General features: G+C 40.0%; 1 protein-coding gene across 2 annotated transcripts in view; it reads left to right on the top strand.

Annotated features, from left to right (window-relative positions):
* The first annotated feature begins 12 nt into the window (after positions 1–12).
* The window catches only part of csgalnact1a (chondroitin sulfate N-acetylgalactosaminyltransferase 1a), a 37,191-nt gene continuing 16,253 nt past the window's right edge, over positions 13–20,950 (top strand). Inside the window, exons 1-4 of one of the 2 annotated variants that reach the window (XM_044333915.1) lie at positions 13–149; positions 13,804–15,205; positions 15,698–15,784; positions 18,840–19,056. In XM_044333915.1, coding sequence (XP_044189850.1) covers positions 14,389–15,205; positions 15,698–15,784; positions 18,840–19,056 — 1,121 coding nt within the window. In that variant the 5' untranslated portion in view covers positions 13–149; positions 13,804–14,388. The remainder of the gene's footprint in view (positions 150–13,803; positions 15,206–15,697; positions 15,785–18,839; positions 19,057–20,950) is intronic. The other variant, XM_044333916.1, reaches the window with a different exon arrangement.

Raw genomic sequence — 20,950 nt, 5'->3', positions numbered from 1 at the left:
GCTCGGCGATACAAACACTCACACCCGCTCCTGCACGCCTGAAGTGTCGGCTGTCGACCGGCGGAAGACTGCAGGACAGCACCACTGCACCGGGACGGAACAAAACCTCCAGTCAGGCTGAAACCAACTAACCACTGCGGGAACAAGAGGTGAGTTGGCCGGGTGAGAGGGCAAGATAACACCGAATAAGTCCAAATATAGCCTGTAAATGAATATTCCTGTTTATAGTAATATTACTATTAAAACATACTTAATCTTGTGAGTTTAATTAATCTTTTCCCTCTTAATTTCTTTTAACTTTTTGTGAAGGAACATGCAAAAACAACTGTAATTTAATCATATTGTTTGTAGCACTCTTCATTTAGTCTAAATGTGAGGCTACAGTAAAATGTGTCTGCTTGCTTTCACTGAGAGCTGTGCTGAGGAGCTTTTATTCATCCATTCAGTATGGATACTCACTTTCTTTTCTCATATATTTAATATAAATAAAACAGTCTAATTAATTAATCTTAATTAAATTAAATATCTTCAAAGACCAGCTACGCTTTCAATCTGTAAATCATGTTTTAGGCCATTTGAAAGCAAAATCACATGAAAGAATTAAAAAACCGCCCACAATAATTTGTGATGGGTAGACCCAGATAATAAAATTACATGCACTCAGCCAAAGTGCATGCTTCTACATGGTGTTCCTCTGCATCACACACGCACGCACACACACACACACACATACATACACACACATACATACAGCATACTGAGTGAGCTGGAGGTTTTATCAGCAAAATGGTTCTAATCCTGCTTAGTGCACTCACTAACAGGCACCTAGCACCCTGAAATATTTGGTGTGCACGCTGGCAGAGTTGTTTTCCCTCATATTGGAAGAATGAAACTGGAGATTATGTGGGATTTGAGGTTGTTTAGCAAGCAAGCAGAAACGAGAGAGGCTGACTTTGGAGAGTGAGAAACATACTGTATATGCTCACGGTAAATTATTCTACTGTATATTCCTTTATGAGTGATTAAATGGAGAAAAAAAATGATGTGATACATGATGACATATATGTGCTTCCCGTGCCTGGGAGATAAAAGTTGCCCCATTTGAGATGCTCAATACATGTGTGTGTGTGTGTTTGTCCTACATGTGCATGTCTGGGAGTGTGTGTTTGTGTGTGTGTGTGTGTGTATGTTCTCATGTTTCACATATTAGATAACAGAATCCACCCGGTGACATTTTAATGGCAGTGATGTAATGTCCCTGCAGTGTATTGACAAATTACCTCTCATGATATTACAGTTGCCCATGCTCATTTAGATGATGCCGGTTTATAAAAATCTATTAAATGGAGAGCTTCTGAATGGCGCTGAAGGGTATATTGCCTCAAGAGCTCCACTGTCAGTTTCAATTAGAAATTATCAACAGCAAGTGGGTGGAGCAGGGTTCTGTTACAATTATGGCTAAAGACAACACAAAGAGCCGTTTTAACCCCTAAAAGCTTTGTACCTTTGCATGCAAACAGGCTGCAGTTGAGAAATGCAACCTCACAGTGTGGGAGTAATGTCCGTGCGGCAGTTTACTGTCCTGGTAGAAGAGGGAAGTAATGAGCTCTGGCCTTGACTAAACTGAGTCTTGTTGAACATATTTCACAAGTCACTTGCTAAACATTTCCGTACTGGGTTTCAATTACATAAGTGACAAGAACTCTGAGGGTTTTTTTGTTTTTATGTTTTTATGATGGTAAACAGATGTGATTGGTGAACTCACTGTTTATTCTGTTAAGCAGTGTCAACCTTAATTTATTTCCTCTCTTGTTATTGCTCTATTATCAGCTATTCCTAATTTCCCTCTTGTAGAATCACTGTGAACAATATGTGTCACAGAGTTACTGCGTGTCTTACTGTAAACACTAAGATTTATTATGTTGCACCATAATTACAAACAGATGAGCTGCAACCTATCAGAGCTGTGTTGTGGTTTTTCATTGTGTTTTATTGAATGAACTGTGCCCACACACGTGCTGTATATAGCACACTGTAGAATTTGGGTGGTAGCTGTTATTGTATCGTTGGTTCACTGAAGAGATCAATCTTTTTATTTGGATCACAAATTGACTCCTACATGTTTGTCTTTCCTCGCTGTTCACTTTGGATAGATATCAGAGCAACTCGGTCGTGACGGGTGACAGTTGCTACTTCAGTCGTTAAATGCTAACAAAGCAAATCTCCATGTTTGAAAAGAATTCAACAATATAAATATGATAATGACTTATTGGCCATTAAATACATAAACATTTCAATAATGATCTCTTAAATTTGCCATCTCCCTGCTGTTAGTTCTCCAATAAAGGTATAAAATGCCCAAATTGCGACCAAAATATGTGGTGATCAGGGCATTTTACACTTGAAAACTAACTTGAAATCTCAGATGAACAAACTAAATTACTTCAGTACTTTCTGTACTGCAATTTCTTGTCACTTATAGGCCGACATGTATGCAGATATATCTGTTATAAGGTTAACATCTGACGTATCAACTGTGTATCCCAGTACTGGATACTGATACCGGATATTTTGATATTTGGTAGTTAAAAAAACTACTTTATAAACACATAATATAAACAAACATTTTTGATAAGAATCCCTTAGAGGGGGCATATCCTGCTTTGTGTGTTTTCTGTTTGTTTAACATGGTCAAAGTCCAATCTTGAGATGAGTGTATGTAAAAATGCTCCCTGCAAGTCAAAAGCCAAGGCTTCAGACTGCACTGAACACTTTGTTTGCAAAGTTGCCCCTACTTCCTCCTCATGATGATTGATCAGGCAGATTGTTCAGGCATCCATTGATAGCTTTTGTTGCTACAGTTATTCCACGGGTTGTTTGCGTTGTCCATTTGCATATTTCAGATTGGTCTCAGGCTCAAAATTGTACGGATGTATTTAAGAAGTTTCCATTTCGAGTAAAGAACGAGAAATCCTGCAACTGCTGTTTGTTTACGTGGGGGGACGACATCAGAACACATTGGGATCATTGGGAGGGGGGGCCTTAAAAAGACAGGAGCTAAAATTACCTGTTTCAGACTGAACTGAGCTGAACTGAGAGGCTGCATAAAGGGCCACTATGTGATAAGTGAGTTTTTTTTTAAACTGTAAATCATGCAAAAATATTCCAGTAGAGCCACAGAATATAAATATAGACATGGAAATGTGCATCATACTGTCCCCTTTAAACCTGCATAAATTGATTTTTTTTTTGTCTGCTTTGGAGCAGAACAACAATCTGTAAACAGACCGTTGACGTATTATCACTTTATAAAGCTGACATATGGTGAACATGTTTGCAGTTGCTTATTCACACCAGCAGACATGGAGCAACATGAGCATTCATTTGGAGTCTTTGGCCACCTGATGAATATAAATCCAATACTCACTCTCCTTTGTGCTCTGTTTGCACATCTCGAGGGCTCTCTGAGCAGCTAAATGTTCCACTATGTTCACCGGCTAGTCACTAATCTTGTCTGTTTGCTGTTGCTGGTAGCGTACAGTCGATGTATCAGAGCTTTTGTTGCTGAAAACAGCTGCCTGCTGCAGCCTAAAAATGACACTATCAGAGCACCGAACCGAAAAATTAAAGTCATGGGCTGCAAAACCAAAACAATGAGCTGAAAGACACTAAATTGGGCTGCAGAGTTGGGTGATAATTCTCTGCTGGTTAATCAGTATAAGCGATCCCTTTCACATTACACAAAGTCATTTGACACATCGTTAATATAAAAATATTGATTAGTGCAGCTTTAAAATCGAATGTATCAAATACTGTTGCAGCAGTCGGGCTCTACTCTTGACATACTCTGTCTATGAACACGTACAGTGACACACATCTATGAATCTTATATGAATTAAGATCTATCTATCTGTCTGTCTATCTACATTCGCCATAGCTGCAATGACCCATTTTCCCCATGGGTGCCATTAAAGTTTCATCTGATACAATCTAACCTAACTGTGAGGAAATGGAACACTTTGAGGGAGTGGGACCAACGGAGAGGAGAGGAGAGGAAAAGAGAGGAGAGGAGAGGAGAGAAAGGGAGAGGAGAGGAGAGAGAAAGGGAGAGGAGAGGAGAGAAAAGGAGAGGAGAGGAGAGGTGTGCCGAATGCTAACACGGGGCGCTTTTAGAGAAGTAGAGGAGTGTAGTGTGTCTTTTTTTTTTTTTTTTTTAAAGGGCCTTCCAGATGGCACATCGACAGGAAGGTTCCGGGGAAACCGGCCCCTAATGAATGGGAGGGAGAATCACCTGAGGGGACAAGAAACATCAAAGAAACCTTTCTCCGCTTTACGCTCATTCTTTCCCCCCCCTTCATGCTCACTTTATACTGACTTCACTCCGCTTTGCTCTTCATTTTCTCCTCACACCATGTATCTGATCTACCCACTTAATAGTTCCCTAAAGTAATCTGTGGGCATAGCTGACACTCTCCCAGCCTCCTTTTTGTCCCACTCATTTTTTTAAAAATTATCTTAATTAATCTCTCCTCTCCTCTCCTCTCCTCTCCTCTCCTCTCCTCTCCTGTACTGATAGAGGACATTCCTCATTTTTACAGTGCAATAGCTGGAGGGCAGGTTCAGACAGAGCCGTCTGACAAGAAGTCCTGACATTCATTGAGGCCAACACGTTCACATACACATAAACGCATCACCAGCCTTGACCTGTAACAAACACACAACCCAACCCGAGGCTGTAGGGAGAAAGCTAGAGAGACAAAGTGTGGGATAAAGCTTAAACATGCGTAGTTATGTGGGTTATCTGGTTGTTTGTAATGATTACAGAGGCCACTTACAGAGGAGAGGGTTGAGGGAGGAGGGGGAGCTCTCTAAAAGATTAATGCATCCATGCACTCTCATATAAACATGTGTGCATATGTGTACGTTTTAGACAAGCACTTAAAGCTGAGATTTAAGAGAAAGAGGAGTTGGTACCGGTGGTTTTGCATGTTTTAGCTCATTTACTCCCCATAAAGTGTACTTATTATCACAGCTAATCATTTTTATGTTTCTCCAGTGTTTCAGGCATCTATTAGTTTCCATTCCATCAGCAGACTCTTAAAACTTTATTTAGTTCTGTAGGGCAACATTTTTAACATCTAGTCTAAAGGAGAACTCCTTTAATTTCACACATCAAGATCAGTTTATTCGTCATCAGCGTGGGAAAACAGATGTGTAATGTCTTCTGTGGCTCTGGAGGAGCTTTGTCACGTCTGAGAAAATAATCCTGATGATGTCATCGGTGCTTATCTTAGTTTGGGCTGAAAGATTAAACATATATACCAGAACACAAACTGTGTCACAAACTGGGGGCATAGCGCTTGAGAATTCATCAGGAAGGGATGGTCTAACAAAGAGATACTGTTGGTTGCTTTATGTAAAATGTAGGAATTTAGTGGTTTTTTAAAGCTTGACTGGTACAAGGGACAAAAAGTCAATGTTAATGAAAAGTACTAATAAATACCTATGGCATAGGTTTTGATTTATAGTTCAACATTGTATTGCGCCCATTGATAGCACCATCACAACTCTAGATGGATATATTTACTGTATTTATTTTAAAGTCCCCCTCCACTCAAAAATGTCTTTCACTTCTTGTTTCTTCCGTTGGATGTTTGAGCTTCACTGTGCAGAATGATGTATGTGCAGAGTTTGACACTAGAAGACTGTTTGCACATTCTCCTTTTGGAAGTGGAAATTTTCTCTTTGTTTAAGAGTTTAAGGCGTGTACCTATCTTTCATTCTTTTTATCTCTTTCTGTGCAGTCACCATATTTTTGTTATTTCACCCAGTGTGATACCCACGCTGACCAATCACAATTCTTGCGGTTCATGAGATATGAATGTGGTATCTCTGTAGCCGCTGTAGCCTGGATGTTGTGTTACATTTTTGAGGAAGTTCACTTTAGCCTCTTAACACACAACTATAAATCCAGCTTTAGCTTCGGCTACACAAATTATTTTTTAAATTCGTCACTTGGAAGTCCCCCACCTTCATGAAAGTGCAACACTAAATCAACAGAGTACCGCTTTAAACTCATTAACCATGCAATGGTAATGTAACATTGGCAAAAATGAAAACACACTTGATGTTCACTATGATGGATTACACAACTCAAGCAAGTTTCATGAATCTGCTGATACACTTTAAACAAATTAATGGAAAATAATGGCTCAAATATTGGCTCCTAAGAACAGAAGGAAAATATTTTTAATCTAATCTATCTAAATCTAAAACTTGGGCATGCATATCGAAATGGTGAGCAAAAATAAGCCGCGTGCAGACTTTTATGTGCAAGAGCTATAATGTGCTAACACACTGATGAGATTGTTCAGATGAGATACACACAATCTTTTCGGTGGTTTCGGTCCTGTGGTCTGTTTTCACTCTGTTGTGCAATTTCTCTCACTTGCATTCTCTTTCACACACACACACACACACACACACACACACACACACACACACACACACTCTATTAACGCATCCTCTAAGTGATTCTGCCTTTGAATATGCCATATACTGTATGTTCTTAGTGCATACATTATTCTGGCCTGTATGGGCTTGAATATATTAAATATCAGCAGAGAGCAAAGAGAATCTCTTCTTTAAATCAGACAGCAGGGATGTCTGAGATGCTGCATTTGTCATGATGTGAGGCTCACAAGGTTGCTTCTCAAATGTGTCAGACATTTAAAGGTTGACCTGTGCACACTGTAGTACAGAGGGGCACAAACACACCCTGAACCTGTCAGCTGTGTGTGATTTCTGCTGTACTCGTGTGACTGTCAACAATAAACGGTGCAGAGGACTGAGAAGAAATTCATTCTCTCTGGCAAACTTACTGCTCCTGTAGTTTCTATCTCTAGCTCAATACCTTTTCTCAACACTGTTTTCTCTGAGTGGACTAATTTTCCATGCAACACTCTCTCTCTCACACACACACACACTCAAAGATAAACACAGCACTTTTAACAGGTGTTAAGAGGGTAACATTAATATTTTTGCTGCAAATGGAACAGATACACACATATGCCCACCCTCCCACACACACACACACAAATGCCCTGTGGGCAGGAAGCTGCAGGAGGAGGGGAGGAAGTGATTTCGGAGGCTGAACCAGATGCTGCCGAGCTCTGCTTTGGAAACATCTCTGGCCACCAAATACTAAATCTTTCTCTTTCTCCTCTCTCTCTTTTTTTCTCCTTTATGATGGCCTGATCATCTGATCATTTATTTTATCTGTCAGTGTCTGACCCTCTCCAACTCTCGTCTCTGCATCTCTGTTTCTATTCTTGGCAGAGAGAATGAAAGATGTGATATGGGGGAGAAAACACATTTATCAGTTATGTCATCTCAGGATCTGGAGAAAATGCACTCTCTGCTTTGTTTCTCTGTCAACAAACAAGCCTGACAGTGTTCATATTACATGTAGATTTATTAGTTCTGTTTTGCAAAGACGATTGTTGGCAAATACAGTTTCATGAGGACTTTGATCGTGGCTGTGCCAGAGCAGGATGAGCAGTTGAGGTTGAGACAAATACCAGGAAACCGTTATCAGATGGCCATGAACGTTTTGGAGGAAACATGATTGCTGCAAAGATTTGGTTTGGTGAGAAAGTTTTTTCCAGAAAGATAAGTGCTTGATTCTTGTAGGTGGTGCAGGGTGGATGGTTCTCACAGGACTTTGACACCAAAACTGGAGTTTGCATCCTGATTCCTGTGTGTGATTGGGTTCAGGCAACAGAAGCACAGTGATTAAGGTTCGGCTGCACTCTGCAGTGATGGTGGGTGTAGTTAGAGGTGAAACAGACTTGAAACTTTCAACCAGAGAGAGAAGAAAAATGGTGCTTTTCAGCCTGCTGTTAAGTTAGTCTTTATCCAATACCACAATGTTTCCCTTACCTTAACCAAGTGTGTTGAGTTGCCTAAATGTAATTAAAAATATAATCATACTTAAGCAGCTCTGAGTCACTGAACATTTTTCTGATATGTTCAGTATTGACATTGCAACAGTATGCAGTCGCTATATTGCGACATTGCAACTTGCCAAATTCAATAAGTAATATTTCTTCATCATGTGGACAGAAATCATAATGTAGGCAGTATTTCAAACAATCATTTCAAACAAAACTAATTTGCTGTTGCAAATTTGTAATAAATGAATGTAAATAAATAAACATATTTCTTCATATTTCTAGGAGACATGGGTTGAATTATATTGTAAAATAGAGCATAAAATACAAAAACAATATATGCAATATTTGGGGTGTTGTGCTAATGTGCCATACAGAAAGTCACACAATCATATGATGTAATGTCCTCTCAGTTTGGGTTTACTGGGAGTCATGACATCTTTGGTTCTTGGGTGTTTGAAGCTGAAGTCTCTCATCAACAAAGTTATCTGTGCAACATTCAGAGAACACACACTTAAACTGTAACTCAGGGGGGAAAAACTGTCTTTTGGGAATGTGCTCCATAGTGTTAACAAGGCTAAGAGTCTACAGACATGAGCCGTGCAGCTCTGTGAGGCTGTACTCAGGCACAGCTGGAGTGCTTTGAGCTAAATGCTAAAGTCTGCCTGTTAAAATGCCCACAGTGATAATGCTAACATGCTCATTTTTAGCAGGTTTAATATTTTATCATGTTCACCATCTTAATTTAGCTTATTAGCATGCTAACATTTGATAATTAGCACTATATACAAAGTACAGTTGAGGCTGATGGGAATGTCATTATAGCTTTGCAGGAATGATGATGTAAGATAAACAGTTAAAGAGGACAATTTATGCACATTTCCAAGTCTATATTTTTAATCTGGAGTTCTACTGGTATAACTTTGCATGATTTACAGTAAAAAAACAACAACAAACTTTTACTGAGCCTTTATGGAGCCCCTCAGTTCAGCCTCTGTCTGGAACAGGCCGTTTTAGCTCCTGTCTCTTTAAGGCCCCTCTCGCAATGAGCCCACTCTGTTGTGATTGGTTAGCTTCCATTTACATATTAGGGCTGAAATACGATCTGAAATATGAGAGTGGACAACGAAAACAACTCATGGAAAAAGATGCAGAACTATCAGCTGATAGCAAGCTACGGAATCGATGACCGCATATGGGCATGCCTACCATGCTGACATCAGTGTTCATAGCAGTTTTTCCCTGACTTTTGACTTGCAGGGACCATTTATACATTTGTTCATCCCCTTTAAAGGATCTCCAAAGTTAGCATCATTCATTCTGAGGGTGAGAGTCTGAACTAAAGTTCATGGCCGTCCATCTAATAGCTATCGAGACATTTCACTCAAAACCACAAATGTGAACCTGGTGGCGGTAGAAAAAAAGTCAGGTCACCAAGTCATTAGGGTACATGGTCTGGGAAATATGAATGGAAATATTGTGCAAATCCAGCTAATAGTTGTTTATTTATTTCAGTCTGGACAGCAAGACATTATTGCTAACCAAAACAGTTAAGTTTAATGGAAATGTATAGTATTTTCATTATGGATTTCTTAATGACATCTAATACAATAGCGGGCTTTGTTATCTATTTAAAAGGAAATGAAAACATCAAACACAGCGTTCTTTCAGCAAACACTGTAAAGATAAAGATTGTGTAGGCACAAATACAGTAACACAAAGCAGGAAATTACTGACGCCTGTTTCCCACTACCAATAAAATCAAACATGATGATTTAGCTGCAGTCTTCCTGTGTTGCAGCCATGCCTATCCCCACGGGGAGTCAAATAACCGGGGCTGAATCAACTCTTTCATTCCCAGTGAGACTCAGTGGTTTGTGAGTCTCTGCTCATAAATCTCCGTCGCACCAGTTTCCTTTCCTAGAGGTGAATCTCTCTCTCTCTCATAACTTTCCAGCAGGGATCGATTGCTTTGCCACAGAGAATCATTACTCCCTTTGTGTTTATGATACATTTGGCAGCTGTTTCTAAAAGCAATGTGTCACAGGGGAGGAAATACAACGCAGTCAAATACAGATATGCATCATTATTCTTTTTATCATGTATGACATCAGTATACCATATTTTTTTACATATTTGCTGAAATGATTAATCAAGTAGTCAATCAAAAGAAAATCAAACATCTTTTTATTGTTTGTTTAATTCATTTATCGAGCAAAAACCTTCCCAAAAGACAGGATTTGCTGCTTTTATATCCTTGTGAATTTAATTTCTTTAGATTTTGGACTGTTCGGTGGACAAAACAATCAATTTGAAGGCGACATTTTGGGCTCTGGAAATGTATACAAATGTTTTTTTATAGTATCCTCACATTTAATCAATAGGACAAATGCCCGTGTGACCAAGACAATATCACATATGAAATATAATGTAATAAATACTGTAAAAATTAATTAATAACGATAACATTTATTAGTTACAGCTTTATTTTATATTGTGTTACATAGTGTATATTTACAGTAAGATGTCTTGGAATGAATGTTAAATAAGGAAGACGAGGTGAGTTTTTATTTACCCAAAAAATGCAAAAAGAACAAAGCAATTGTGACTAATTACTAAATTTGTCCCTAAAAGAGGTCAACAGACTGGAACTGAACAGTTGCATAACTTAACTGACCTCAACAGAGACAAAAAAACTGACCTAACTAATGACACATGAGAGGAATATATATAGTGGCTGACCAAACCATTTTACAAACAGGAGGGGTGGACAAACACAACAACTAAATTAACTACAAATAAACACACGCACTACATAGACAGTTTGCTTCTAACTCAGTATCAACTAAGCGAAATCTAACCACGATAACTCTAAATTGGACTTATAAAATTAACTGCAAAATACACAAACAGACAAGCTCTTTCTCCAAACCCTGCTTGCTGTTGCAGGAGGTTGGTATAATCCAGGACCCAGGTGCAAGTATTTAACAGTGCCAATCTTTCACATGATGGAAGCCAGATGTCACTCAGATCAACCATGGAAACTCAAAAGATAGAAAATGATATTAGTACAACTTAACAGCATGTAAGTTAACTAAATGTGCACACTTCATCTAGAAATTATGTACGACAAAAATACTAATAAATTGTTTTGGTTATTTAATTATGAAAATTGTAACTGAATGTAAACCTAAATGAGAGAAAGCAGAATTAAAGTGAGGGTGAGTGAACATGATATCACCCATAATATTACAGCTGGTGCAGCCATCACACTTCTATTATTAGTTTTTTATGATTTTAAATTGCATTGCAGAATAAAACTAGAAGTGATTTTTGTCTTGTGATCGTGTGAAGATAAGTTACTACTGTGGCTGTAAAAATCAGAGACTTACAGTAGTTAAAATATGCAAAGTAGTGAATTTGTTTTTTTAAAAAAAAAAAGGGAAACTGGCCTTTACAATGTCACAACTAAGTGCATGCTTTCATTTGTGCGAATGGCTCACGGTCACTTTCACTGGCATTAGATCAAGTGTAGTTTGTTACGGGAAGCCATAAAACCGGGAAAGTCAAAGTCATCTGGGAGAAGTGATGTAATTATTTAAAGGAGGTTTGCGGGCTGTGATCACACGGCTATAAGGCTAATGAGGGTCGTTTGTGAACCAGCCATAGAGAGTGATTAAAGTGCCACCACACCATTAGAAGAAGAAGTACTTTATTGATCCCCGTGGGGAAATTGACCCTCTGCATTTGACCCATCTGATACACACACACACACACACACACACACACTAGGAGCAGTGGGCAGCTGCAGTGCAGTGCTCTTTTGCCTGTGGCTTGGTCAGGGGCACTGACAGGAGTATTAACCCTTACATACATATCTTTGATGGTGGGAGGAAACCGAAGCACGCGGCGGAAACCCACGCAAACACAAGGAGAACATGCAAACTCCACACAGCAAGGAGCTGGGATGGCCGGGGTTCAAACCTTGTTGCCGTGAGGCAACAGTGCTAACCGCTGAGCCACCCAGCTGCCCAAATTAAATGTCACAGCATATTTGTATGCGGATTTATGAACTCATATGACATCATGAATTTTTCTGTAACTGAAAGGATGATACTCCATGAAAGCAGCCATATTTTGCTCTCCCGCACTCACTCACCCTCCCTCCCTCCTACCCCCCCACACCAAGCACCCACTTCTCAAACATTTTCGGCAGTGGAGGTCTTGCTGGAGAGACGCCCTGTCTCCCCTGATTCAGCCGTCAGTTGGAGCACAGTCCAGTATTCACTCCTGCCATATACTAATCCTTTCATTGGGCTCGGCTTCAGGCAGCTCTGTCAAAGAGCTGACTGTGTGGGAAGTTGAGAGAGGCTGAGACTGATACACAGAGATACATTTACAGATATGTACAGTAATGCAAACACTGAAACACCTTCCCGCAAAAACATATATATATATATATATATTCTCAATCAAAACTCACATTCACACATTGAAATGCACCTCAATGTCACTCACGTTTTCAGTGCTGGTGTTAGATATAAGACAGAATCTACCCTCTTATCTTCACAAGAATGAAGCAAATATTAGAAAAAGTAATTAATTCTGTGTATCAAAAGTATTTTTTGTCCTTTATTACCTTCCTATTCCCTTGAATGAGAAAGTGTGTCCAAACTTTTGACTGCTACTGTAGATGAGAAGATTGATAGTGCTATCGTTCTTCTCATCTAACTCTTGGCAAGAAAGCAAATGAGCATATTTCCCAAAATGTCGAACTGCTCTAATCATCTATTGGCCTCATATTTTTCTTGGTACCGTTTTAAGAGTCCTTACCCCCAGGATAGCAGCCACTGGTCTAGATGGATAATTTATAATATCCCTAACAGTCTTTTCTGAATTGAGAAAAACTATCTTTGCATAAAATACTTCAAACAGTCCATCTATCCATTATCTAAACCCAACTATCCCAACTCACACTGGGCGAGAGGTGAGGTAAACCTGAACCGTTCACCAGTCTATCACAGACCTACAGACAGACAACCATTCACACTTACAATGACACCTACAGGCAATTTAGAGTCTCCAGTTAACCTAAAACATGCGTTTGGTTTGTAGGAGAACATACAAAGTCCATGCATACAGGCCCTAGCCAGTCTGTTCTAGATTAAAACAAAAGAGGATTTGCTGTGAGGTGAACCAACATGCCACCTCAATAATCCGTTGACTTAAAAAAAAAAAAAATGTATAAGATGAACTTAATTCGGAAACTCACATCTGGCATTCAAATGCCACATTATAAAAATGCCACATGAGGGATGTAATGGTTTTAAATAGGCAAGGATATCATTTCAAGTCCTGTAAAATAGATATTGTATCTAAAGAAACGTGGTTAAAAAAAGGTTAAATAAATAAATAAATAGAGAGCAGTCTGGCAGTGTTACCCTACCCTCATCCATTGTATAAATACTGCAGGTATAAATAGATAAATGTATGGATATGTCCCAGGTCCCACTTTTCTCTGTATCCACTGAACTCACACTCACAAGTACACACATCCTTTGTACACATTTAAGCACACGCCCCTTATATTCTCGTTCACCAGTGACAACATCGTTTGTCACGAGCTGTAGTCTCGGAGGAATGCTTGGTTTGGCGTAGGCAGTTCAACCCTTTGCCATCCTAAACTAACATGTCAAAGTAACCTGGCATGTTTCTGATTTGTGACACTTTTAAATGACATGCTGATGTGATATAGGAAAGAAAAACAGAAAATGATGTGATAGATTTGTCGGGGTCAAGACAAGAATGACTGTCTTTCTAATGACACTCTTCTCTCTCTCTCTGCCTTCAGAGCCGTCAGGAAAACAACATGAAGAAACCGCCGCTGACCACCGAGGCTTTGCTTTCTCATGGAACGTAACAATTCTTGGTCCATGCATCAGCCAGCTTTATCCAGGCTGATGCGGCCAAACATTCATTTATTCCAAGACATTTCCTGAGACACTTTCCTCCGTGCTTGATTACACAGACAGGCAGACAGGAAGAGGACGTTATGGACTGACTGAGAGAGTCATAGCACATGCGAACAAATGAGTCACATATGAGAGATAGATGATGTAACAGTGTCTGGGACAGAGTCTTCTAGCAAGACATGAAGCTAATTAGACCGAGACAGAGGGGAAAAAGTGTTTTTTAACAAGCTTTTGACCCTTGTTCAGTGACTTTGCCAATGACAAAAACAGTTACATTCTCAGGCAGCGGAGAGGTAATGACCTAATTCAGATTAAATGACCTCACGCTGATAAGTAGCCGGGTGATGGAACATAATCACAAATGGCCTCTTATCATTGTGGCTGGGGTGTGTGAGGTTACATGATTTTTGTGTGTGTGTGTGTGTGTGTGTGGATGGCTGTCTAACTCAGAGAGGTGAGTTTTGATGCTACTTGCAGTGATGTTGCGGCGTGGACTACTAGCCTGGGTCTCCCGTGTTGGAGGCGTGCTGGTGCTCCTCTGCTGCTCCCTGTCACTCATCTATGTGATGACCTGCAGTCCCCCGCACTCAGATGACCCCCCACTGAGTCACGCTCTGCCTCGCGCTAGTCCCAACCACCCCAGTCTGGGGGGTATAGGGCCAGGGTTGGCAGCAGGAGTCGGTGGGACAGGAGGAGCAGGAGCTGGACCTCCCCAAAGTGGCGGACCCCCAGGTGTCCAATCTTACCAGGCGCTCCTCCAAGAGCGTGAGGAGCAACATCGCCTCCACATCTCCTCCTTGAAGAAGCAGATAGCTCAGCTGAAAGAGGCTCTGCAGGAGCGCAGCCAGCAGCTGAAAGGAGTACAGGAGAGCCTGAAGATAGCCGCTGGGGGCCCAGCAGAGGGGCAGGAAACTGGGGCTGTATCCCAGGGAGGTGGTCTCGGGGAGGCTCAGGGAGCCAAGAGCCAGCAGGCGGACCTCCAGGAGTTCCTGAGGAGCCAGCTGTCGAAGGCTGAGGTGACCGCCGGGACCAGGTTGCCCAGCGAATACGCGGTAGTGCCCTTTGAGAGTTTCACCTTGCAGAGGGTGTACCAGCTTGAAATGGGGTTGACACGTCACCCCGAGGAGAAGCCTGTGAGGAAGGACAAGAGAGAGGAGCTGGGGGAGGTGCTGGAAACGGCTCTGCACAGCCTCAACTCGCCCTCATCCCAACAAGACAGCAGGGGTGCAGCTGAAAAGACTCAAAGTAGCAAAGTCTACACGCCATCTGACTTCATAGAAGGTGAGAACAAATCTGAAACACACTATCTTTATGTGCACTCGGGCTACAACTAACAATTATTTTCATTACTGATTAATCAACAGAATATTTTCTTAATTAATTCATTATCATTTAGTCTATAAAATGTCAAAAAGTATTTAAAAAATGCCCATCCCAGTTTCCCAGCATCGAAGGTGACATTTTCAAATGTCTCAAAACTCAAAGATATTCAATTTAAAATGATTTAAAACAAAGAAAAGCAGAAATCCTCACATTTCCGGAGCTGGAACCAGCATTTCTGGGGGCTTTTTGGCATGGAAAATTGCTAAAAATTGATTATCAAAATACTTGCAAATTCATTTTCTTTCAATCTTTCGACTAATCAACTAATTGTTGCTGCTCTTTTCTATTATCAACAACACTATACTTCAATTTTGGGTTACTTTCATCTTTTTCTTTGTACATGAATCCCTGGAAGGTCAGAAATATGTGTGTGTTTGTGTACAACTACAGCCAGGATATCCTGTCCTGCTCTGATCACAACTGCAGGAAATGAAGCCAGCTGCTCCTCATTCACAGTTGAGCATCTCTTCAAACATGGTATTTTACTGTGTGTGTGTGTGTGCGTGTGATCCTCTCTTTGAAGGTCACCGTCTTCAGTGCGTGAGTGGGTGGGGGGCTTAAAAGTGAGTAATAGTGGCACCTGGCTCAGAGGAAATGAGCCATAGGTCACCATGTATATGGAACCCCTTTTACATGTGTATGAACATGTGTGTGGTCTTGTGTGCTCAAAGTGTGTGTTTATATGAGGTAGATCTTAATAGATGTGCATACATTTACGTGTATCCGTGTGTATTCAGCCTCTATAATTCCTCACCAAGACAGCAGGAGAGTGTAGCTCACTAAGAATGAAATAGCGACTCCCTCCTCATATTTTGCACTTACTGCTCTTTAATGGACTTCAACATCGATTTTAAGCAAAATCTTGAATAAGCAGCATTTTATCCAACGTGCCAGACGAGTGAAAGGCAGCCTAGATGGCCAGACTGACAAAAGCATCTTTTAGGGAGCTTTCAAGGCTGCATTAGCAAGCTGGTGAGCTGAAACTGCACACAAACACCGGAGGTATGCAAAGTGAACTTGTCAGTTGCTGAGCTCTGTGCTCAGGAAAGGACAGAGAAGTGCAGTTAGACAGAAAAACAGACACAGGAAGCGAAGGCATTTAGTCTAAATTGTTCAACATATTAACGAAATGAAAGCTTATCGTGTCCCTCTGGGAAATGAGGCCTACCATCACAGGAAGCCGGCCAAATTTAACAGGAAGGCCTTAATTCGAGCTGCTATCAGACTGTGAATCTTTCTGTTCTCTCTCTCTTCTTCTTTTTCTCTGTAATTTGCTTACAAATGGTTCTCTTTTTTCTTTATTTCCTCTGTTATCTATCTTTCTGTCTGGTCTTTTTCTGTCATCCATGTTCTCTTTGAAGACTTTGTGTCTTTATACAGTGATGTATTTTCTTCCTCTTTGTACAATTGTCTGTTTATTTTCTCTCAGGTCTCACTTCTCACTTTCTGTATCCCATTTCCCTTTTTCCTTCTCTCTCCAACCAACCTTAGTAGGTCAATTTGCAAGTAATAACCCTAGTAATAGTAGAGTAATTGAAAAACAACTTCACTCTGGAGGCTGACGTAAGGCTTGCAACAAGAAAATTGGTCGGGGTGACCAGAATAGCCTCTCTTTCGGCATATGTGTGTGTGTGTGTGTGTGTGTGTGTGTTTGGGTTGTGTACACGTACACTGTAAGTGTATGTACAGTTATTGCTCTTTGCCCAGCAACAGCAGAGTGCATGGACAATGTCTCGTGTGGCCTCATATGCCCTATTTCTCTCTTTTTTCCCCCGACATATACACACAATATCAGATCAGTCTGACACGGAGCACCGTTGACAGATGCACAAAGAGATAATGATGAAACTGATGCTAAAAATGATAGTCCCTCGGCTCAGATTCTTGAAAAATGTTTATTTTCCCACCAATTTTCTAAATTAGATGTCAAAAACTAACAAGGAAAAATATGGTCCTTGGCACAAAGAAACAAAGAAATCCCAAAGGATTTTACAGAAAGGCCTCACCCCAGAGAAAACAGGGAAAACAAAATCACTGTGTCAAAAAGAGACGCAGAGGAACAACAGGCACAGAGACTAAAATCTGATATTAAAACTCAGTGTACAACAAAAATCCAGTCAGGTTTTACATTTACATTTTGTCCTGCATTCATACTGTTATTGTGATCTGCAACACATCTGTCCAAAAGTTAACAGAAATTTATAAATAGTTGCTTATTTACAACTTTAGCATATGATTTTTCTGATGAGGGTCAGATGATCATTAACAAATTATTAATGATTAATCCCCAATTAAGCTTACAGAGAGCAGAGAAGGTATATTCTTTAGGTTGCAATGTTTCCCTAAAACAGGAGAACATAACAGCAATCATGATTTCAATGAATGTTATTGAAGGTGAAGAATGCAACAAAATTTTTGATCGGTGATTTTTGAATTTTTGAATAAATATGGGTCAAATTTAACTCAGAACATCTATGTACAAACATATGTATCAGTCACTTTAGTTGAAGTCATACAATTTCAGGCTAAAACAATGCTGCTTAGATTGTGTTTAGTGCTCCCAAATGTAAATATGGCTCAAATTTGACCTGAATAGTAAGTAAGGGTTAAGTTACAGCCAAGAAATAGGCACTGATTGTGACGGAAAATCATACTGTGACCATATCAGGAGAAAAGGGCATAGCAGAGTCTTGAGTGTGCGCTAAGCCTGTGTCCGTTCCCAGATGAAGCTTTCTTGGTGTCCTGGCAGATCCATATAAATTCTGACCACTCAGTGGTTTCATATAGTGATATAAAAAGATTTTATATCACCTTGTGAACGGCTGATATCTGACCTAACTGGCTCTAACAAGCACACTACAACTTTCGAACTGTGACCATTGCAACCAGTATAACACATCCTGTCCATTAACAACTATAACTTTTGAAAAATGATAAATGGGCTTCCCTCTATGAAATAATACATTCTGCATCTATGAGCCAGGAGATGGTAATCTTAGCTTAGCATAAAGACTGGAATAAAGAGGAAAGGGCTGTACACATACCAAAGCGTAAAAGCGACAAGTTTTGGTGTAACAGGGGTTTGTGTGACGGACTATTTTTTATCCGGGCCAGACATCCTGGAGTCTTGTTGACACTGGTCCCGCCACAAAATAGTCTGGCACATAACGCCTCATAAAACCCCAATTTGTTGTTTTTAATCTTCAGTTTTTTGACAGATAAAACTAACAAGATATAATTTTGAGTTTTAGAGCTAAGGTCAGCTGATTTATTCTTTTACTTTTGGACAGAATCAGGCTAGCTGTTTCCCCATTTCCAGTCTTTGTGCTAAGCTAAGCTAAGCTAGCTATCTCCTGGCTTTAGCTTCATATTTACTGTATAGACATGAGAGTGAATCTTCTTATCTAACTCTGTTCCTTTAAACAGGCTTCTATACTGTATATTACTGTTTTATATAAACTTCTGACAAACATGCATGGTCACCTTCACTTTATTTGGTCATGAGTTCATATCTTTGTGTCGCACCCAACAGGTATCACTCGTACAGAGAAGGACAAAGGGACGCTGTATGAGCTGACGTTCAGAGGGGAGTCGAGTAATGAATTCAGACGCCTGATCCTCTTCCGTCCCTTTGGGCCGCTGATGAAGGTGAAAAACGAGAGGGTCGACACAGCCGGCGTCCCGATTAACATCATCGTCCCACTGTCCAGACGCACAGACAAGTTCAAGCAGTTCATGCAAAACTTCAGGTCAGACTTAGTGATTCAACTTTTCTCCGATTTCTTTATTCTGCTTCCAGCTGTTAATTTTGAAGCAATGCAAACAATGCGACTTAAACCAAAAAGCCCCATATTAAATAATTCAAAATGTGTTTTCTGTATCACAAATAACAAACACAGGAAAATGTGATACACACAGGGACTGTGGGGGAGATTAAAGAAAATTAACATCAGAGAGGCAATTTTTCCCTTTTTTTTATGGAACATGTAATTAACATTTTGAATGTGCACATGTAGTGTTATCAGTTAATTTATTTTGGTGCTGGTAGGCTTAATCAGAATGTAAACAAATCTGAGCAAGGTTTAAATGTTTCTGACATGAATATGAATAAAGACGGCCTCACAGATCCCAGCTCAGTTTTTATCAGAAGCCACATGACCACAAGTAATGTTCGTACTTGCACACGTTTTAAATGCATACATCAATTTAATCACAAGTAGATCCAGACTAGTATGTGTATAAGATAGAGGTTTGAATCTCTGTTATTAAAGCCCTGCGAGGCAAGGATAATGAGAGTAGCTATTGTCATTTTTAAGAAATTCACATTCATGTTGTGACTAGCAGTCAAACCTCATCAGCTAACAGCAAAACGTGCTTGTCTGTCACCATCAGTTGAGGAAACATCCTCGTTAATGTCTGTGGTTTATTGCTGCCGCTGCTGCTGCTGCTGCTGCTTATCACAGCTCTTTTTACATGGTAAATCCTGCTTAGTAGCAGTGTTGCAGCCCATTAAAACGCCCCCCTGGGCAGAACAGCAGTAGTTGATATACAGCATGGCAAGAAGTGTACTTGCTTGAAAGACTTGTCGAGTTGCTGAGCAAACACTTTAGGCTCATCCATATTGAAGGTGTACTAGAAGAAATTGCACGTGGCTATGTGTTTGAGTGTGTGTTTAGGGGTTGATAACAGCAAGTGACTCTGTGTTTATCATATGTTAGACTGGAAAATAACTGGTATGTCTTCTAAGTGCAGAATAGAGATAAAATCCACACAAACACAAACAAACTGCAAACATTTGCAGACAGGCGCTCTGGAGTTAAAGAAGAAAATGCTACCGCTGTTACTACATGATGAAATAATTATAAAAATCAATTTACTTCTAATAAAGCCGGCATTTGAGAGAGAGCCTTTTACACAACAGCATCTATAATGACTGTAAAAATGTTATTATTCAAGACTACTCAGTATCTTCTGCACGTATTTAGTCTTTTTAAGCATCTTGTGTTCATCCAGTTGAGTTTTATGAGATCCCCCCCCCCCCCCCACCACCACATCCGCTTCTGGGAAAATTCTGACATCTGCGCATATGTGTGTGTGTGTGTATGTGTGTGTAAGTGTGTGTGTGTCTTGTGGGAGAGGAGGTGAATTATCTTCAGCATGTGTGTGGTATATTTGACATGTCTCCATCAAAGTGCCTGCAGGCATCTCCCACCTGGTCTCTGCTCACATACATTACAATCCCTTGCTGTGCTTTAATTTAGTACTGTGTCAGAATGAGGAGAGTCGGGATTAGAGCTGAAACTAATGATTATTTTCATTATCAATGGAAATGTCAATATTTTTTTTGATTAATTGATGAGTAATTTAGTCTATAAAATGGCAGAAATAATGAAAAATGCCAATCACAGTCTCCCAGATGCAAAGGCGATCCCCAGAATCAACTCAAAAAGTCAAATTATATACAAAGATATAAAACAGAAAAACAGCCAATTCTTATACTTAAGAAGCTGAAGCAAGCAACATTTTTTTCTTGGTGAGTAACTTAAATGATTAATTAACTGTCAGAATTGTTGTTCAATTTGCACTAAAAAGAATAAAACTTGCAAACCAGGGCCTTCTTCTTCAAACCCCTCATTTTATGAC

The sequence above is a fragment of the Thunnus albacares genome, chromosome 18 (genome assembly GCF_914725855.1).
Source record: "Thunnus albacares chromosome 18, fThuAlb1.1, whole genome shotgun sequence".
NCBI classification, from domain to species: domain Eukaryota; kingdom Metazoa; phylum Chordata; class Actinopteri; order Scombriformes; family Scombridae; genus Thunnus; species Thunnus albacares.
Note: the sequence above shows the minus strand (reverse complement) of the source record. Positions and strands in the feature narration are given on the sequence as shown.